Raw genomic sequence first — 22078 nt, 5'->3', positions numbered from 1 at the left:
TGAAACACTACATGTCTCTTAGCGTTTTTGGATGTAGATTTTCATGACAATGTTTTTAAGGTAATCTTTTATTGGTCAATTTTGCTTACTTTTAGCGTTAAAACATTGTTTTAAAAGGCTACATGCAAAAATGCCAATAAACATACGGTGTTTCATTAAAAAAAAACAGAAGTTTGTATCGTAACTTATTTTTGGGATTTGCTGTATGGTTGAAAATATTTTTAGGTGATGCACTAGATTAGTATCTATCAATGTGTTATACACCAATACAATTTTTTTTAATTTCACTATTTAAAGTTCACTAATGGACTTTTTCAACTCGCTGGGACACCCTGTATTATCATTGAGAAAAGATTAATTAGAAGATAATAAGCACTGATTCAAAAATTTCACATTCACACGATTTATAGCTAGTGGTCGACCCGAATCACTTTCTTGTCTTATCCCCTTTTCACACGTGTTTTTGTTTACTTCAAGCATCTGGGCGAAATAACAAGTAAAATATGTGATATAGAACCGCCCTGGGAAAGGTCGTCCAAGGTTCAACTTATAAACTATCAAAATTGGTCAATAAATCTGCTATTTGCTCAAAGATAAAATAAGAGCAAGCTTCACGGTGTAATAAATATTGGGCTTGATTTTTTTCATGTCATGGTCTGGTGCTTTGGTGTTTTGGACCAAGAAATGCATCAGGTCACCAGGAAATGGTAAAAATGCTATTTGTTTATTTATATTAGTGCGAATTGTGGGGCACCCTGACCTCGATACTCCGTTCACTCGAGCTCTGCTCGTTCATCACAGTCACCTGCCTCACCTCCTGGGGCTCGGGGCCGCGGCAGCGCCAAGCTGACTGCTGCAGCTCTTAAATGTTAGAAGTTAATAGTTTATTGCCATCACGTTTGCTATTGTTTCGAAGGCTTGACGAAAACCGATACTTCCGCACGACGATTAATGAGAGATTCTCGCTTTGGGGTCGTGTGGGTGTGAATAGCGAGAATGTTATCATCGCTTGATTTTCGACACGAATTTTACGTAGCAAGTTTCCGCTTGTCAAGAAAACGAATAGAAATAACGTGGAATCGGTACAAAGCGGCGTCTTCGTGAAGCGTTGGTGGAATATCAATTTGATACATCTTTCTAGCCTCGAAACATAACAAATTGATTTCGGATTGGGTTGGTTTCGGAGAGGTTTAATTGGATAATGGAAACGAGAAGTGCACGTAATGGAGCTTTGTCACGTGACGCTTAATAAATCGAAAAGTTGCTAGAAGATAAGTCGCAACTGATACTTTATCGGCTCATATTTACTTTTATGATCAATAAAAGAATAAATATTTTGGGGCTGGGAATTTTCAAATGAAAAAGAGGTTTTCTGCAGTGTTCTACACAAGTATTTTTCAGAATATTTTGAAAGTTTAGAGAAATAGACCTAGAAGAAGGAAAAACTAATTTTATTATACTCGTATCGAATAAAAAGTATGAAACTAAACGTTTTTTGCTTAAACTATTTATTTTTTGATGAATAATAAAGTACTATAAAATATGTTTTATTAAGAATAAAATTTTACGAAATTTTCTTTTGTTTTTGAGTTAACTATACAAAATTTTTAATAATTTTTTTAACTGGCAACACACTATAAACCATTTTTCTCATCAAAGGTATGATCTAAGGATTATAGCTATCCACTTTATATTTAAATTTTTTCAATTTTTTTTTACATAAATTGCAATTTTGACAAAAAAGCGCATAACTTAAAAACAAAACAAAATTTTTGTTCGTTAATACGACTTAAATTTATACATTTTAATTATTGTATGTTGGAGGAAAATGATTTTAAAAAAAATTGATGCTTGGTTCCACACTTCATAATTGCTCTGTATATGTATATTATTTATCAACTAGCTTTTTTTCTTTATATTTTAACGATTATTTTTCCAATATTTTAATATTTCAAGAAAACGGTTTTGAGGAAATATAGATATAAAAAAGAAACAAAGAGTTACATTAAAAAATGAACTATAAAACGTTGCGAAATGATTTTTTATACACTGGCGATCACGATTTGTCATTCAACTGACATAAAAATGTAAAACGGACTTTATGCAACTAACTTCACTTTCGTTTTTAAAATTTTTATCCTGACAGATAGAGAAAAAATTGCAACAGATCAAAATAATTTATTGCATACAAAGTGAAAAATAAAAAAAAATAGTAGAAAACACTTGTTACGAAGGGTCATTTAAGCAATCGGTTTTTTTCTGGTTGCAAATTTTGGATTTGCCCTCATTTGAGACGCTATGTATAAAAAAAATGTCAAGAAAACAATTATGTAATTTGATTTACGGTAAAGATTTGAAAAATAATAGTTATATTACATATTTACATATTTATATTACAAGGGAAGAAAATGTATCTTTTCCTCCCACAGGTGAAAATTACTGCCCGACAGGGCCGTAACCAGGATTTTATTTCGGGGGGGGGGGGTTCTTGTTGGTCCACATTTGTGAATAATAGGTCAGTCTGAAAATAGTGAGCCTTGACTATTTCTGGTCATTTGACAGATGTCAAATATTTTTTTCTGAATTCTCTGAAGTTTTTTATTCAGATAACCGTTTACGGATCTCAAAACTTGTTGATCGTTTGTTCGTTGAAATTTTTTGAAAAACATTAGTTTTATCGAAATATGGATTTGAACCGAGAACACTTTCGAGCCATGATCTTTTACGACTTTCGAGATTCGCTGTCTCGCCAACAGTGTTCAGAAAAACTTTTTCGTATATTTGGCAAGAAGGCCCCTTCATACGCTACTGTGAAGCGATGGTACAACGAATTCGAACGAGGTCGAACTTGGTTAACAGACGATTTTCGTGAAGGACGTCCTTCAACCGCAACCACTCAAGAAAATGTTAATGCTGTGCACCGCATGCTTACGGAAAATAATCGTTGCACCTATGATGATATTCAAGGGACTCTGAAAATTGGCAGGAGTCAAGTCAAAAAGATCCTTCATGAAAACTTGGGTGTCAGAAAGGTGTGTGCTCGATGGGTGCCTCATGACCTAACATTAGATGAAAAAAAAGCACGTGTGAACTGGTGCAAGAAAATGCTCACCAAATTCAATAATGGACAGTCAAATCATGTGTTCGACATTGTGACAGGTGACGAAACTTGGATTTACCGTTACGAACCTGAAACCAAGCGTCAGTCCGCACAGTGGGTTTTTCCTTACGAAGAAAATCCAACTAAATTGAAACGTCCGAAAAGTGTTGGTCGGAAAATGATCGCAGCATTTTTCTCTAGATCCGGTTACATTGCAACAATTCCACTTGAAGACAGAAAGACTGTCAATGCAAACTGGTACACATCCATTTGTTTGCCACAGGTCTTTGAAAAAGTGAGGGAAAAGAGGCCACGAAGTGAGATCATCCTGCATCATGACAATGCGTCCTCCCACACTGCTGGTGAAACGCTTGACTTTTTGAACGAATCAGGAATAAAAATAATGACCCATCCACCCTACAGTCCCGATCTGGCTCCCTGTGACTTTTTTTTGTTCCCGACAATTAAAAACAAAATGCGAGGCTTGACTTTTGATTCCCCTGAAGCTGCCGTAGACGCGTTTCAGAACTTAGTTAATGAGTTGCCTTTAGAGGCGTGGATTCAATGTTTTGAAAATTGGTTTTACCGAATGGAAAAGTGCATTTCATGTAAAGGAGAGTATTTTGAAAAGCAATAAATCAGTTTGGTTAAAAAATGTTTTGTTTGTTAATAGAGGCGCAAAATTTTTAGACTGAACTACATAATATAATAGTATATACGTATACTATTATTTTTACTTTTGTTATGTAAATTTAATTTTAGAATATTTTTTGATTTTTTTTGAATAAGTAAAGTGAACCATACAAATAACCGTTTTTCAGTAGCATTTAACATTTTTTAGTTTATTTTGTTTCACTAAATTTCATATTAAATAAAAAAAAATATTTTGATATTTTGCGTCTTTATAACAAAACTCGTTTGGGTGCTTTACCAACTTTTAAGCTTACTTTAACGACCTATTGTATTTTTTGTTTTTTAATGTTGGTGATAATGGCGAACATGCAACAATCTTGAGAGTTTATAAATTCTCCTAACTTTTTCTCTTTTTTTTTTAAAGAAACTGCATACAAAGTGAAAAATAAAAAAAAAATAGTAGAAAACACTTGTTTACGAATGGTTATTTAAGCAATCGTTTTTTTTTCTGGTTGCAAATTTTGGATTTGTCCTCATTTGAGACGCTATTTATAAAAAATTGTCAAGAAAACAATTATGTAATTTGATTTACGGTAAAGATTTGAAAAATAATAGTTACATATTTATATTACAAGGGAAGAAAATGTAACTTTTCCTCCCACAGGTGAAAATTACTGTCCGACAGGGCCGTAACCAGGATTTTATTTCGGGGGTGGGTTTTCTTGTTGGTCCACATTTGTGAATAATATACTATTATTTTTACTTTTGTTATGTAAATTTAATTTTAGAATATTTTTTGATTTTTTTGAATAAGTTAAGTTAACCATACAAATAACCGTTTTTCACTAGCATTTAACATTTTTTAGTTCATTTTATTTCACTAAATTTCATATTAAATTAAAAAAATATTTTGCGTCTTTATAACAAAACTCGTTTGGGTGCTTTACCAACTGTTAAGCGTACTTTAACGACCTATTGTATTTTTTGTTTTTAATGTTGGTGATAATGGCGAACATGCAACAATCTTGAGAGTTTATAAATTCTCCTAACTTTTTCTCTTTTTTTTTTAAAGAAACGGCATACAAAGTGAAAAATAAAAAAAAATAGTAGAAAACACTTGTTACGAATGGTCATTTAAGCAATCGTTTTTTTTTCTGGTTGCAAATTTTGGATTTGTCCTCATTTGAGACGCTATTTATACAAAATTGTCAAGAAAACAATTATGTAATTTGATTTACGGTAAAGATTTGAAAAATAATAGTTACATATTTATATTACAAAGGAAGAAAATGTATCTTTTCCTCACACAGGTGAAAATTACTGCCCGACAGGGCCGTAACCAGGATTNCGACTAATTTATTTGTGAAGATATGTTAAAATTAGATTTTTTTTTTAATTTTTCGAAATCCGAATTCTGAATTTAAATTATCAGTTAAAGTCGTCTTTTTCATTCTTAGTATCAGACAAATCCAATAGTCTAATTTTAAACAAAATTTTTTAAGCAATTAATGTTAATTTAATGGTGGATTTATGCTTTTATATTTAATTATCCATTTTCACTGGTAACATTTATACTACTCGTATCGTTTACATTTGAGCTTTAGTATCATAAGATTTCATTTAATTTAAGAGTTTTCCAACTTTTAATTTTTACGTTAAATGACAAATAAAATTGATAAAATCTGTGACTGTCAGAAAATTGTCATTACGGACATTAATCACATTTGAAAAGTGAAACTTTTCTGTGAAATAATAAGAATTAGTATGGATGCTGCACTAGTCAAAACTGTTAAAGAGTTTAGTTTATAGATTGTCACAAATTGTCACTGGTTTAACATATGTTTGTGTAAAATTTGAGATTTACATTGGTGTATCGTTAAATGACTTTTCGGTTAATTTATGAGAAGTATAAATTCGAATTATAAATTCGAAAATTTAGTAAAATATTAAATCCGTTAATTTATATGTGGAAGCTTAAATCCACGATAATACAAACTCGAAATTATGAATTAAAACTTACAATGTATAAAAATTGACATTTTATAAAAACAAATTTTGATAAAAAGTAAGTAGGTACTGGACTTGATAACTTTTTATTTGAAATTTTGAACATGAAAGCTATAATTTAAGTTTGTCAAAGTTCTAAATTTGAAAGTAACTTTTTAGTCAGAATTTTTTGAATATCTATTAAAATTAAGAGTAAAGATAGTTTTTTAAGAAAAAAAGTAAAAATTCCGACTTGAAAGCGCCAAAGTGGTAAGTCATTATAGACTTCTAATTTCTGAAATAATGTTACAATTAGATGTTTCAATTTTTGACTTTTTTATTGTTTGAAATCCGAATTCTTCTATGTATGATTTTTAGACTAAATTTTTGGAGGAAAATTAGAAACTTTCAGTTGAACTTTAATACAAACCCAAAATTATTAATTTAAACTCACAGTGTGTAAAAAATGACATTTTATAAAAACAAATTTCTATAAAAAGTGAAAAAAAACTTCCAAGAAACGACTTTGTATTTAAGATATTGAACACAAAAGTTAGTAATAAAGTCGTACCCTACACTTTTGTAGTTAAAAGCAGCAATTTATGAAGTCAGTAACGTTGGGCCAAATCCACCTATATTTTTAACTCAAGTTAACTTTTCTACGATAATATTTTTAAAGTTACTTTTTCATAAATGACAACAATATTTAATAAATACCCAGATTTATGTAAAATATGTAAAAAATGTATTAAGAAATCAATAAACAGGTTATTTTTTTATAACCAACTACCCTTGATATCTTTTAAAATAAACAAGTACATATTAAAATATTTGGAAACACTGAAACAGGTCAATTTTCATTAACATGGGGACATTTTTTAGTGTACTTTTGAAAGATATAGCATTAACCTCCTTTGTAACCCAAACAACTCTTCAGAATTTTAAATGGGCAACACCCTTTTTGTGATACCTTAAATACAAGGTATTTTAACCAAAAATTCGACTGTTTTGTTTTAATAACGAAAATCTGAATTTTATGGTAGGTACATAAGAGTCACGCTGAGAGTTAAAAATATCTAAATTTCAAAATGCAGTAATATAAAATTTTCTACTTTCAGGAGTTTGATTTTTTGATTTTGAAAGCCAGAAGTTTTAACTGAAATTTGAAATTCCGAGAAATAAAATGAGAGCCAGGGCCGTAACCAGGATTATATTTCGGGAGGGCATTCTTGTTGGTGCATGAAAATGAAATGAAAGAAGGCGGATTAAAAAGCAAAAATCTCTAAGTACACTTTTTTATTTTAAATTGAAATAAGAGATCCTAATTAAACATAAAAAAATACAAATTAACTTACAAAAGTAAGAAAAAATAAAATAAATTTTTAATACTTTTTATTGTTACAAATTTAAACAGCAGATAGAATATTCATTTTTAAAACAAACATTTTCTATGAACATATATCGAAAAATGCTACGCAAGGGGTGCGTTTTTTAATATGTTTTCTTTTAAATATTTCCGAAATCATTTTAGAAAAAAAATTCAAAATTTGGTTCAGATAATAACTTTTATACACCTAAACAAGTACAAAAATAAAATGTTGAAATTTTTAGTTAAGGGCTTACTAAACTAGATGGGATTAGGGTACAAATTTACTCTATTACTATTTTGCCCGTGGTTTCTTATCACATTCTGCAACAAAATTTCATATTTTTTAATAAAAAAAGGTCTTTTGTGTTTTTCCGCTACAATTTACGGATTTTTAGTAAAAATCGGTTTAAAAATTTGTGTTACAGACCATAAACAGCATAACAATTAAAAATTAAATTTGTTTTACCGTTTAGGACGCCCCTGATTAAATTTTTTTTTATTTGGCATTTGTTTAGGTGTACATAAAAAGGTACCAAATTTTGTAATTTTATATATTCTTAAATATTAGGAAAAACCCTTTAAAGACGTACCTTTTTAGGGGGTGTAGCTCCCTTTCATAGCATTTTTCGAAACACTTTTGTCTTAAAATTAAATATTCTATCAACTATTTAAATTTGTACCTAACAATAAAAATGAAACACAATTAACACATGAAAAATTAATTCACAAAAATTTAAAATTAATAACAAAAAAAACTAAATTTTTAACACTTATACCAGTATATAACAAAGTGCTCAGCATTTTTTTAATCCCCCCCTTGGGTACGGCCCTGGTGCATTAATTAGGGCAATGATTAAAGTAATGTAACAGAAATAAGAAAATGATCAGTATAATATGATGCACAGTAAACATAATGAATGTTAAGTAAAGCACTCACAGTATTTTATTGTCATTTGTTCAGTAAAAAAATCTAATTTGCACAGTAAAATTAATAAACGCTCAGTAACTTTAATCAAAATTAGTAAAACAACATAAAAAATGTAAAATGTATGGCCCCTGCTCAAAAATAATATTTGTTATTGGTACTTATTTTTATATTACTGAATGTTTATTATTATTAGAGGGTGATATACAGGATGCGCCAGAACTCGCGCCCCAGAGAAAAATGCCAAGGTAAGATACCAGGAACATGGAAAAAATGTAAAAAAAATTTATCTATAAAAATTTCGGAGTTATGAAGGTTTAAATTTGACTCTATTTATTCCTATTGGAAAAATAATTTTCCAAGCTTTTTTGCTATAGGCTATTAAAAGAGGAAACAAGGAAGCTGTATCCTAAATTGGAACTCTGTTCAATGTTATTTGTGGCTTTTATTGGCAAAATTTTTGTACTTTTACTAAATAATTGTAAAAAAACATATACAAGATCATCAGTATCATTAAATAGACATAAAAAAATGTCAAATGTCAAAACTTAAATGTCAAAATTTTTTGCCAGAGAATTTTTTAAACATTTTTTTCATGTTCCTGGTATTTTCTATATTTTAATTTTGCTTTTATAAATGTGTGAATATTAAATTAATTAGTTTTACTAGACATTCATTCATAGCTTTTACTGTGCATTTATTTATTATGTTTACTGTTCAAAAATACTAATAAACTGTGCATTTAATTTGTTTCCTAAAACATCATTTTTTTAGACAACAAACTGATAGTAGTGTATTTTTTAATTGTATAGTTTACGAAATATTTTCATAAAAGATTACACTTTGCGAAGAGAAAGGCTAAAACCCTCAAAGCTCTACCCCCCGTCGTGTACTTTCGCATGATTTGACAAAAGTCCTCCGAATAGCATTTATCTCAAAAGTGCCTCGATAAATCAAAAAAATATGTATTAAAACAAGTATTTATGAGGTCGTAACCTCAACCGGTACGCATTTCTGAAAGGCTTAATTGCACGAAATGATCACAAGCAGTGATTTAATAACGTTAATTTTTTTTCGTCGGTATTCAAGTAACAAGCAATTACTAATACAAATGTGACATCAAATTTAAAATTTTTGCAAAAATTAGAAATCACATGACGAGCTAATTAAGAGGAAGAAATATGTGTTGACATTCGAGTCGAAATTAATTTTGCAAATCAAGAGTTTACACTCGGAATAGTCTACAAATCAAAAAAATTAATAAAACAGTGACAAGTCATAAAATTTGAATTCGAATTTTTTAAATCATCAAAAATTATTACAACCTTTATATTGGGGTCATCATTTCCATAAAAAATGTTTTAGCTTGCCACTTGTATCTTCATTACCATGAATAAACACTGTAAAATATTAGAGAGAATTTTTTACAATCAAGTGTTTGCTTTGCCAATAAAATTAAGTAAATAAATAATGACGCAAACTGAGTTAGCACCAGTAACAATAAATAACTATATTTTTTCGCTTTGGAATATACTCAACCAGCAAACTCTGAAAAAATCGGAAATAATAAATTACTCCTTTGCGGTCCCAATTATGTATTGTGTTATAAAATAAATGTCCATAAACTCTGAAAAATTAGTTAACCCTTGCGGTTTCAGACTGCGGTTTAAGATTGGTATTGTGGGAAAATTTTTCAAGACAATCTCTCTCACTAAAATTATGATTGATTAAATTCAGTTAATAACATACTCAGCCAAGCAAAATAATAACCGTTAACATTTCAGCGAAAATTTATTTTGTCATTGGATCGTGTCGCAATGTCTTACCTATCGAAATCGGGTGTAGGTTTTGAGTAGTGAAGTTTTTTCGAAATGCGTGGGTTAGCTAAATATGGACATCATAGTTGGCACAGTTTAAACTCACGACCATAATTCGAGGACATCGGAAAAGTTATCTTCGATGTTGTAATTGACGAGTCTTCCGGAATTTTCAAACATTCATTTGCATTTTAAATATTAATTTATGAAGGAGCCGTTAGATTAGTGTCGATTTTGGGAGCCATTACTCGCAATGTTTAAAAATGAATATTTACTGTTTTGTTTTTTTTCCTGGTTTAAAGAGTGCTAAAAACACTAAAGCTTAAATTGCTCAAATAAATGTCCTTAATTTTGTAATCAATTTGAATTTTAAAAATCGAATTAATATTAATAAGCTCACGCTACTGTCTTTTGCGGACATTCTTTTCCAAATATCTCAATTAAAAAACTACGAATTTATGCAAATTTATCGCTCCTCATAAAACTTGAATTTATGTAAATATTCTTTTAATTGATAAAAATTTTGAACTTTCTCAAGGGTAATAAAGCAACAATGAAGCATAAATTATTTTTTATTTTCCTGTCCCCAAAAATACCGACCTGACAGCTCTAATTTTCAATAAACCTAAAATTTGCTCATATACAACCGCCAACATACGATTTCACCACTATTAAATGTTTATTGCTCAAATATAAAAGCTCCACTTTGGTCAAAATGTCATAAATTTAAAATGTAAATGTGTTATAAATTTTTAAGTAACTGTGTAATCATAATTACTTTTGCCATTTTATTTTGACTTAAAACAAACACTGGCCAAATTAAGTGGTAATATATGAGTTTAAAGTCATAAAAGGTTTAAACGCCCATTAAAATGTCACGATATTTTGTGTGAAACCTACTCATAATTAGTTAAGATAAAATTGAAAGTAATAAATCGAACACAGCGTGAGAATACGGATGAGTGCCTTGATTTTTATAATAATGTGAATTATGAGCAGCACAAAGCACAAAAAACTGCTATGGTTTAAAGAAACCACGATGCAAGTGAAACTTTTTTTCTGATCAAAACACAAATACCGCGGAGCACTTGCACGAATGAGTAAGAATATAAATGCTACACGGTCAGCTGATGCGAGCCATGGGCGCCGCCATATTGGACGACAAATTTTGAGGCGATGGAATAACAGTTTCTTTAATAATGTAACAAAATGATTTTATTGTTGTTACAATTTTGCCTTGATTGACACTAATTGAAGGTCTAGAGTTTGTCTAGAAGTGATTGATCGCTCCCATTTTTTCCACCCAAGGCCGTAAGTGTTAAATTCCTTCCAAACCACTTAATTAAGGGAGTTTCCCAAGCATAACGTACATTTTTTACCCTCTCATATGTAAATATTGTGACACTTTCCACACCAATTAGACAAAATTCGTTTTAATATGTCGTTGACACAGACTACTTTATGTATGCACAGTCTTTTAATAGGTCTTAATCTCAATAAAACATGTGTTTTATCAAACGCAGGTGTTCGCATTAAGATGCAAATTATTTTATAAATAACTATAGCAAGCTTCAAGGACATAGCAGCTCCCGAATAGGAAACTTATGCAACTTATTGATGGTATCGAAAGTTATTATCTGACCTATCGTGACCTATCGACACGAATTAATTGAAATTGATTTGCTTGAGCTTTGGGCGCCAAGTAACCTAAAAGAGGAACCTTTAACCCAGAAAGTTATTATGGTTACTGGAAATTTTAACTTGAAGTAAACGATCTATCTTGTAATTTATAGCATCCTGTAACATTTTCTTTAGAAAGGATAATAATTATTACAATTACACAATGATTTATTTTAAGTCCAAAGGGAACAATAATTATAATTTATTGATTTAAGACATAATAAACAGATCTGTGGCATATCAGGCCTCAAAAAACTTAAATTAAAGGTCGCGACCACAAATCAACCTGATTTTACAATTAATTAAATTTAGTCTTTTTGCCAGGTGCCCAAAATATCGAAATCGCAAGTCATCTTGCAATTAAATTTTTCGTGGCCCTCATTCGTGCTAAAATTTGATATTAGTAGGGCAGTGAAAGTCGTTATTGCCAATACTGCACTCGAATTATTTTCTCCTTTTTTTTCAAGAAGAAAAAATTCGACAACAGCTTTAATACCGTAATCTTCAATTTACGTCTTCACACTTACAATAAAACTGATTTAAAGTTGCTCTTCAGTAGGGAGATTATCGAAAGACCATCGATGCCTCCATGCATTAACGAACACGCTTTATTATGACTTGCTTTTTTATAATCGTATTATATAACTCGGGTTGAAAACGGGTCGTAAATTAAGGGGCGATGGGACGTAATTGTTAAAGGTAATTTCGAAGCGGTTTGTAAGGCTTTTATCCTCTCTCGGTAGCAATTATTTTCAGATTATTGTATTAGGACCATTTCGAGGTTCTTGAACAGAGGTTTTGCTAGTTTTTATCTTAACGGAGCGGACATGAGCGTCTTTCGAAAGCAATTATTCAGAAGAATTTCGGAGATCTGAAAGAGAATGTTTTTTCTTGTTATATGTACATGGTGCGCCAGAACTCGCGCCCTAGAGAAAAATGTCATATAAGGTAAGATACCAGAAACACGGAAAAAAAATATCTATAAAAATTTCGAAGTTATGAAAGTTTATAATTTGCACTTTGACTCTATTTATTTCTGTTGGAAAAATAATTTTTCAAGTTTTTTTGCTACTGTCTATTAGAAGAGGAAACAAAGAAGCTGTATCCTAAATTGTAACTCTGTTCAATGTCAAAAAATAAATGTCAAGAGTTTTTGACAGAGACTTTTTTAAACATTTTTTTCATCTTCCTGGTATCTTGTCTTACGTGATTTTTTTTTCTGGGGGCGAGTTCTGGCGCACCCCCTGTATAATTATCGTTTTGTTTTACAATCTTCTGTTTCTTATTGTGTTTTCAACCTCTCAGTCACTTCCAAACTATAAATGGGTTTAATACCGTTTTTTTTTTAGATTTATTGTTATTGTTGTTATTCAAGTTCTTTAATTGTTTCTTTCTCATTGTCTTTTAACTTTGTAAAAAATTAAGATTATTTCAGCAATATTACTCCTATTATTTATTTTTCATTAATTTTTTCATACCTAAAAAGCTGCCGAAGTAATATTTGTTAAGTTTCTTCATTATTATTATCACTATCACTCTCTCAAGAAACGTTGAAAAAAACATCAGAGGACTTTTAACCATTGATTTTGGTAAAAAAATTTATACTTTAGGAATAGATTGACACATTTGTTTTTCGTCACTTTAGTTCCTGGACGTTTTTTTGGCGTTTCTTAAATTTCTTAAATTCATTGACTATTTCTCATTTTCTGTATTATTGTACCCTGAATTTTATGTAGGTAGGTGTAGCTAATTTTTTGATTATTAACAAAAAAAAATGTTCTAACAGATCATAGGAGGTTTCATTCTTGAAAAACCAGGGTGTCAGAACTTGCGCCCCACAGAAAAATTTCAAGTAAGATAAGGTACCAGAAACATGTTTAAAAAATTCTCTTTCAAAAAATTTTGACATTCATTTTTTGACATTTGATATTTTTTGTGTCTATTTAATGATTTTGTCCATTTTTTTATATTATTTTTTTTGTAAAAGTACAAAAAGTACTCTCATAACTTCGAAATTTTTATAGATAGAATTCTTTTAACATTTTTTCCATGTTCCTGATATCTTTTTTCTGTGGTGCGCGAGTTTTGAGGAATCCTGTATACAGGGCGTAACAAAAAGATGGGAACAAAGAGTAACCTAAGATTTTCCAGGTCAGAATAAAGCGATTTCTTCTTCTTCTCAATTTCTCCACTGGGAATAATGCGATTTAATCCAATTTACCTCCATACCAAGTTGCACCGTTTAAAAGATTGCCAAACAAAAAATATTTTTTATTTATTTAGTTATTTATTTTAATATTTTTTTTAGTTTTAGTTTTTGATATACGTACTCCGAGTGGCATATTTTTTTATATTAAGGTACATTGTTTTTAAACAATTTTTAAATTTTGTATATGCCTTGGTTTAAAAGTAAAAAAAAATAATTAAAGTAAATGTATTAAAATTGTGGCCATTGGCCATTAATTATTATTGTTTTTGAAAATGTATTAAGAAAAATTTAGGTTTTACTGTCTTAATGTGTGTTTATGTTACTTAACAATAATGTAATTAATTATTAATTTTTTTGGGAAAGTTAATAATTTAAGCAAAAAACACTTGGTCTCATACTTTTTCTACAGGAAAGCGAGAAACGTTAATTTGATATCCAGGGACACTAATTTTATTCATTCATTTGGATTAGTGAGTCAAAGTTTAAATATTTTGCTTTTCTCTTGTTCATTATCAGAGAGAAATAAAACTGGAGAAAAATCGTCTTCTTTATCACCTTGTCCTGCTCGTCGCAGCTTCGCAAACGACTAGCATAAGTCATAAAACTTCATCATCACCTCACTATAATTACTAAAATGAATGAGAAAGCGTATCCGATTCCTTCATATTCGTATGTCGCAACCGATCGTTTCCTCATATAAGTCTCATTATTTTAAAATCCCTCTACGAAAAACAGATCGCAATCCAAGCGTATCAAAGTAAGATTACCGCAATCAAGAATTTATTGAAAATTTTGTTGACATAAATTCAGCATTACAAAAGCACTTAAAGTAATATATAACCGTTTTTAGCTTTAAATACCGGCCGTCTTGATGTAATTAATTGCAAGTTTTTGAATGGTTTTTTTCCTGAAAGTACAGTATGTCAGATAAAGGTACTTAATTATAATAATGCGCTTTTGATGTTCCTTGAACCAATAACCTTTTCTGTTGTATTTATGGCTGTTGCTCTAAAACGTGAATATAATGTCAAAAATAACATTCTTTTATCTCTTTTAGTATAGTACTTGTCATAGAGTTTCGCAACGCTGGGGTACCACACGTGCTACATACAATCTTTGGATCTTAATTAAGGCCAAAATGATTTTTCATACGATTTTGCATAATGCACTACCGGCTTTAGATCGATCTTGGGCGAACTTGTGTGGTAAATAACCTCTCTAATTATACTAATCTCAAACCTAACATTTATCCACTTGCAATTAACTCCGTATTGTGTTAATTGTGTATGAAAGAACGCTTCTGGTTGCAGTTGCAACATAAGAACGGTTCTTCCTATTCACAATCATTACATAACGCCGTAATTAGCTCGTGCCTCGTGCTTCTGGTCTTTGATTGCCTCACATTTACGAAAAAAAAATCTGCAATACTCTGTGTCCTTCTTCATAATACATCAATCGCGTCAATTAATGATAGGAAACGGATATCTTTGTCATTTTCCGTTTCTTCTTTCCTCGATCAATCTTCAATATTCCGACAGGTGAGAATAATGTTTTTATCGCCTCTCCCGCGGCTAACGGAACCCTTTTATTACATCGAAATGAACGGCTATAATAATTCCAGGCCGGTGTTTATTGGTCATGTCTGACTGATTGAATTTTATTGCAGATCTGGCAGCCATCAGGAGGCTACTGGATACCGAGAACACTGCAGGGACCTGCCCCAGTTGCGATATGCCGTTTGATAAGGGCAAGAAACGAAGACTTATCGATAACTGCGGACATGAGAGATGTTATTCTTGCATGTTTACTAACGAGGCTTGTCCTTTGTGCACTTTGGATGGACCACTCATACATGGTAAGCACAAAAACGACATTTTCAGCGAGCAAAGTGTGTTAATTCAAGGTTTTCTTAATCTTATTTGGTAGATAAAAGATAAAGTTTGTTTTTTCTTTAAATAAAAATTACCAAGTCAAAATTTTTGTAAAACAAATTGGTATGGGAAAAATCACAGGGGTTGACCGGTGCATCATCTGACGTTTCTCCTCACCGTCAATTTTTTGATCTACAAGTTAGAAGTTGTTTATTGATGAAAGTGTTGCTTTGTTCGATTCTTTGCAAAGGCATTTAAATTTTAATAATAGATTCGAAATGACGTTCTACATGCAGTTACATCATTATGTTTTCCAATGCTTTTGGATGTTGTATCTAAAACTCGGAATTTTTTGTGTATATCAGTATAAAACCGATTTTCTAAAGAACAGTGGATAAGTTGAGAAGAAAAAGGATGCAAAATCGGTATCAATAGGAATCATAAAAATAAGGAGCGTGGACAAGTAATTTCCTTCAATGAGTTTTTTTTTAGGGTTTAAAACTATAAAAGATCTTATGCATTCTTCCTGGTAAGAAAAAAGAAAAAGTTGAAATTCAAGACGTCTACAAAACAAAGTTGCATCTTACATCCTTCGAAAATACACAATTAACGTTAAGAAGCTTTTATTCTGATCTTATGAAAATCAGAAAGTTACTTATGTGAGAGTCAAAATAATGCGTCGATTTCAGTTTGTACTGTTAATTATATATTAAATAATGGACTTCTTAAACAACGTTCATATTTATCTCAAATATCTCAAATAATCACAATTTTGTTTACAGAGTGTGGTTTGTGCCATAGCAGACACAATATGTAAAGTACTAAAACAGCATTTGAATGGTTTTTTATAAGGTTGGCCCCATTTTTTGTAGAATAAATAAAGGATGATGGGGGGCTAATTTTTATCGGTGACCCCCCATTATTTCAATTTTTTACACTAACACAAGTGCATTTATGCCTGATTTGATGGAGGTTACTTAATCGTAAAGAATTATTAAAAGAAACCAATGAGACGCACAACAAAAGCCAGAAATCAACCAATAAACGAAAAATACTTGCAAATTATACCAAAAAGACTTTCAACGACGACAATAATGTGGTGTAGTTGAAGACATATGTAAATTAATGTTCAAGGCTACCATCCTTAGAGACCCTTTAATTGTTTGAATTTACATTGTGATAGAATTTTTTATTTCACTTTTAAGTTGGTAGAGCTTATTCCATATCTGGTGGCGAACTGACAGTGACAGAAAAGACACTTGAAGTGCGCCCACTTGGTTAAGATAAAAAAATACATGGGTGTACTTTTTTTCTCTAAAAATTTTGTAGACAAGGATTGTTAGGAATACCTTTTTTGAAAATTCTTTTCATGCGTTAACAATTTAATAATTTGTTCATCATTCTTTATCTACCTACTTATTATATTTTTTTAAAGAATAACAGTGTTTTTGAGATATCATTTCATACGACGCCTATGAACAATATTTTTTTTAATAGTAAACATATGTTTAGTGTCAAAATTCAGTCATTTTTGACAACGTCAGTTCGCCACCAGATTTGGAACAAGCTATAATCAAAAAATTAAATTGATGACGCACCGGTCTACTACCCTCTTGATTTTTACTATAGCAGCTTATCTCCATAGCCACAAATTTTGTTTTTGTTAAAAAGTTATGGTTATGTTTTCATGTTGTGATGTTGTCAAAATTTTGACTTGTATAAATATTGTGCGCTTCTTTGCTCTTTGTAAGCCCTTATAATCGAATACCTGAGGACAGACATCACTATCTAATGTCCAAAGACAGAATTCAGTGCTAATAACGAGAAAAGGAGATGATTATTATTGGCCCTTGTAATCGGACCAATAAATTAACAAATGTGTCCAACCAATTAAATTCAAGATTTTGCAAAAACCTCACCGATTATCCATAAAAACTGTTTTAATCAAATTCGAATTTGCTTTGAAAAAGACAATAATAATGAATTGTAAAAATTAATGTTAGATAAGAGACTATTTTGTCAATTTTTTTCTCACTGGATTCCAAAAAAATGCAGATTAAAGCATTTATACGACTTTTTCTTTGATTTTCTTGAAGAGTGTGAGCCACATTGTCGTGAAATGTCAATAACTGTCAGAAGTGTCTTTAAAACGTTAATTCAGGCAATTTTTTTCTATGAAACTACTACTTTTTAGAATTACGATTGAATTTTTGTTTCTTCCTTCACTCAATCTCCACCTTTTAACGTTTTCTACTTTTAGTGCTTCCAAATTTTCCAACAATCTCTGGAGGAAAAAGAATTGCTATCGCATGACAAAGATGGTTAAATTAACGTTTTACACGGGTGTGAGAGCGTTCAAGCTATTACGTTTTCGTAATAGATAATATAATATTGATTGAAGTAAGTACAATGTTGTGGACAAAAATGAGCTTCTTACTATAAAAACTTTAATTAAAAAAGGCGTCAATGCAGACAAAAGTTGTTTTGCAAAAGATACAAGATGAATATTAACATTAAATTTTGTGTAATTTATTGAAATGAACTCAAAGTTTATGCATTTTCTAAATTCTACTTCGGCTTTAGTTTCAAAATTATTATATTATAATTATATAATTACTTTTTTTACTCGATCTTTATTAAAAATTAGAAAATGTTTAGCAAACCTGTATTACAAATTGCGTCTAAATTTTAGCGGTGGTCTTTTTCTGACTTCTGCTTGCACACTTTTTGTCTTCAAAATTTCAAAAACTTTACGCGGTGCCCAATTTGTCTCCACTTTTTCAAAAATTTTTTAGACGATTTTTTTTGCTAATGTTTAATGACTTTTTTTTGCTAATGTTTAATGACTTTTTTTTTAATTAAATCAAAAGCTGGAACTGCCAACTTTCTTTATTAAAATTACCATGAATGAAGTTATTAGGGGTGTTAACGTTAAGACTGTTTGATATTTCCATTAAAAAAAAAAACAGAGTTTAGCTGCTTCATAGAAATTTCTGGAAATTGAAGGCTAACAGAAAAATCCGTCTATTATTGCTTGAATTTTATGGTTTTAACTTATGTTTATGAGTTTATGAGTTTATGAGGGATTTAATGAAGGTTATTGTAAAGCTACTGTTACCAAAGCGACCTCAAGGAAACAAACCTTTACAATTGGTTTCTTGGCTTAGGGTTTCTTTATCGCTAAAGTCCCAAAAAGTTAATTGCCTCTATTGCATACAATTCAAGCAAAAATAGACAGACTTTGGCAGAATTTGTTTATGTGGATTATGTTGGGGTTTTGGTGTTAACTTTTCTAGTATGACAAAATAGGATTAACATTACCTGAAGTTGAAAAATCGAGATTCGAATCAGAGAAATCATTCCAATATTCACCTGTGAGAATGCATCTTGCAGGCATAAATAGCGTGTCTCAAGCCGTCAATCAAAAAGAATTATCTTTCCGTCCATCGACAGCTCACATTACGGTTCTATGAGCGGTAAACCAAGCTCGTCTGAGAGGCGCGAATCAATTACACAAACGATTAAATTGGTAGCAAACGTCCGATCTCTTCTACCAAAAATCCCTACAAGACGGCATCTTTAATCGACGTGTCACTAAATATCGTGATATGTCTTGGGCTAATTTGCCAACTCACTTGAGTAGTGCACTCAAGGTAATGCGTACTGAGTTCCCGTTGCGTAATAACCATTTCGGGGACTGTCAGTAATTCTGACAAGATGAATTTAAATGAAAAATAAAGTGTATGAATCTTACTGATTTACAACTCTTCGTTAAATAAACATGCGTTATACATGGTAGCTTCAGGTAATGCAAGAATTTCAGACCCCCTGTAGAGGCGCTTGTATTTATGTAGTGAACCGCTGAAGTTTATATGAAATTAAAAGCTTTGAGTTTGAGAGTAAAAAAGTGCAAAAATTCGAATGTAAACTAACAAGTTGTTGTAAAAAAAACACTAATTGTGATTTTCTTTGTAGTGAGTTAATTATCTTTATATTAATTAAATATTTGAAATGCCAACTTATATCATCGGAGTTGACAACGCTGGCATTTATATCTGATAACTACTTTTACTTGTAATAAGTGTCAGAAATTTTTAGGTACTTGAGCACGAAAAATTTGGTATTTTTTCTAACAAGCAAGTATGCAATTACGCTACTCACTAATTGGGGCTACGAATTTTTAAACCCTTATACGACTTTCATAAATTAATTAAATACCAAGATTAATTATTACAATAAATTTGTTGTCTTGACAATTTAGAACCAAAATTTCGAAATCCAGCTTATTAAACAAGTCCAAGATTACATTCAATTATCTCTTAGAGGAGAGATCAATTATTTTACCTATTGATAGACGTTGATTTGTGGAGTAGAAAGTCGCAAAATGATGCAATAATTAAGTCTCGATTTTTACGATCTATTTGTTTCAATTCTAATTTTAAAAACAAATTAATTATGAATTTTCGTGTTGTAACGGCTACTGAAAAAATCTTCCACTGTATTAATATCGATCGAATTCCTCAGCCAAGGTTGAGAAATGTCAAAACAAGCTTAATTCTAGTTCTTTGAGCGGTTTGATGGTATCACAATAGCGCATGAGTTGCTAATTACACACCGCAAGATGGATTTTTTTCAGTGACAATTTGCGCAACCGTAATTATCCCTCAATGAAAGTTCATGATTGTATCGCATTATTGCAAATGATAGTTTAGTGTTTGGTGGCGAAAATCTTCGATAAATCAAACAACTTGTCTCAATAAAGGCACGTTTGCTGCAAGAATTCATATTACCACACCATTATACATAATTCTATTGAGATAACGTGTAATTTGACAGCCAAATATTCAAATCGCACCATCAATCACCCACCTGTCGACTCACTGAAATCGATACGACACTATTCACCAGGCACACCTTAACATTTTATTTTATTTTCAAAGTGAAACTTTTATTCCATCGCCTCAAAATTTTTAGTCCATCTATCGCATGTCGCATTACAATATGGCGACGCCCATGGCTCGCATCAGCTGACCGTGTAGCATTTATATTCTTACTCATTCGTGCAAATGCTCCTCGGTGTTTGTGTGTTTTGATCAGTATATTGATGTGTATTAATCCAAAAAAAGTTTTACTTACATAAACCATAGTAGTTTTTATTTCAGTATAGAGTAATAGGTCACCCTCATAGAAAGGTATTATTAACATTGAGACTTTCAAATCTTGTTTTTCTTCTGTACTTGAATTCAATTCTCGTTATTTTTATCTCTTCCTCTTCAATCCTGTTGAAAATTGCCCCATTATCTCCAATCTCTCGCTAATGATAGCTGTTGGGTTGGCATTCCTGCTCTTGACCCAATTGCCCCTAATAACAGGCAACATTGCCCATATCCTCGTCCACATTGTCTTCAACTGCGATAAAATCACATACACAATAGGAAAAGGTTTTGCATGTCCTCGAGCCAAGGGCGTGTGCAGATTTCACCGCCAACGCTGATGCAAAATGCTGTCAAAATTTTGATTTGTTTTCGAGTTTTTTCTTGGGTTATTAGAAAGTATTTTGTTCGCAGACACACCTCAATCATCGATGGGTTGTATGGGATTGAGGGGCTCCGAGATCACCCTGTATGGAGAGTCTCCGGTCGAAAAAGACAGAATCCAACCCAGGACCAAAGTCAAGACCAATGGCCACTTTACGACCTTCATGCAGGTACAGTGGTTGTAAATTTGGTTTAATGAAATCTCGTGAAAGTCGCTAATGCTTACTCGAGAGAAAAAACACACGTTTTAACACCTAAAAATTCATAAATAATTCATTAGCACCGTCACGCCGTCCATTGCTAACATGGCCGTTTAATGTCGTTGCATTTTTACAAAACGAATTTATGCAGCACGTTGTAATTAATTCATTTCGATTCGTTCGTAAAAGTGATCAAACAAGCTCTCCTTAATGGATGCGTAAGTTGTTTGGAACGGTGCCAAAGAGGAAGAAGGGGACTTTTCGAGTAATTCCTATTTATTGTCGGCTGAGAACAATTTTAGCGCGATTTACGCTGAGTAGACGACGGTTATGCCGTTTAGGAATAAGTTTCCTCATTCTTGGCTTTCTATGCCTCAGCCGACACGAATTGTACGGATAAGTGGCGGTAATTTCGACGAAAGAAGCGAAGAAATGGCTTAAATGGTTGTATTATTCTGATATTTTCCGACAAGCAGCACCAATTTACTTAGTTTAGAAACCTAGGGAAGAAAATACATACTTTCCGCGCTATAAATTCAATTATTCTGTTTAGGAGAATTATTCTGTTTAGGAGAATGTGTAATTGCCGTGTTAATTAACATTCGAATTATATCACATTAATAATGAAAATAAGTCCTCAGCTGTTGCTAATTATTACATTTACATCAATAGATGTCTTCAAATAAGTAAAGCAAACTTGAAATGATTAAGTTGGAATATTAAGTTAAGCACAATTAATGCTCTCTTAATG

General features: G+C 31.2%; 1 protein-coding gene across 14 annotated transcripts in view; it reads left to right on the top strand.

The window, feature by feature from the left end:
* Positions 1–22078, top strand: part of LOC123009464 (protein TANC2) — a 112061-nt gene that overhangs the window by 81458 nt on the left and 8525 nt on the right. For all 14 annotated transcript variants that reach the window (XR_006413014.1, XM_044405804.1, XM_044405797.1 and 11 more), the window contains 2 exons: positions 15386–15574; positions 21158–21297. Coding sequence is in view for 13 of the 14 variants with exons in the window: in XM_044405804.1 (XP_044261739.1) it covers positions 15386–15574; positions 21158–21297 (329 nt within the window). In the remaining variant the exon portion in view is untranslated. The remainder of the gene's footprint in view (positions 1–15385; positions 15575–21157; positions 21298–22078) is intronic.

The sequence above is a fragment of the Tribolium madens genome, unplaced genomic scaffold, assembly GCF_015345945.1.
Source record: "Tribolium madens isolate multiple individuals breed KSU strain unplaced genomic scaffold, Tmad_KSU_1.1 Scaffold_7;HRSCAF=85;Tcas5.2_LG10, whole genome shotgun sequence".
In the NCBI taxonomy this organism is placed as follows: domain Eukaryota; kingdom Metazoa; phylum Arthropoda; class Insecta; order Coleoptera; family Tenebrionidae; genus Tribolium; species Tribolium madens.
The sequence above is the reverse complement of the archived record's forward strand: the minus strand, read 5'-3'. Positions and strand labels throughout refer to the sequence as shown.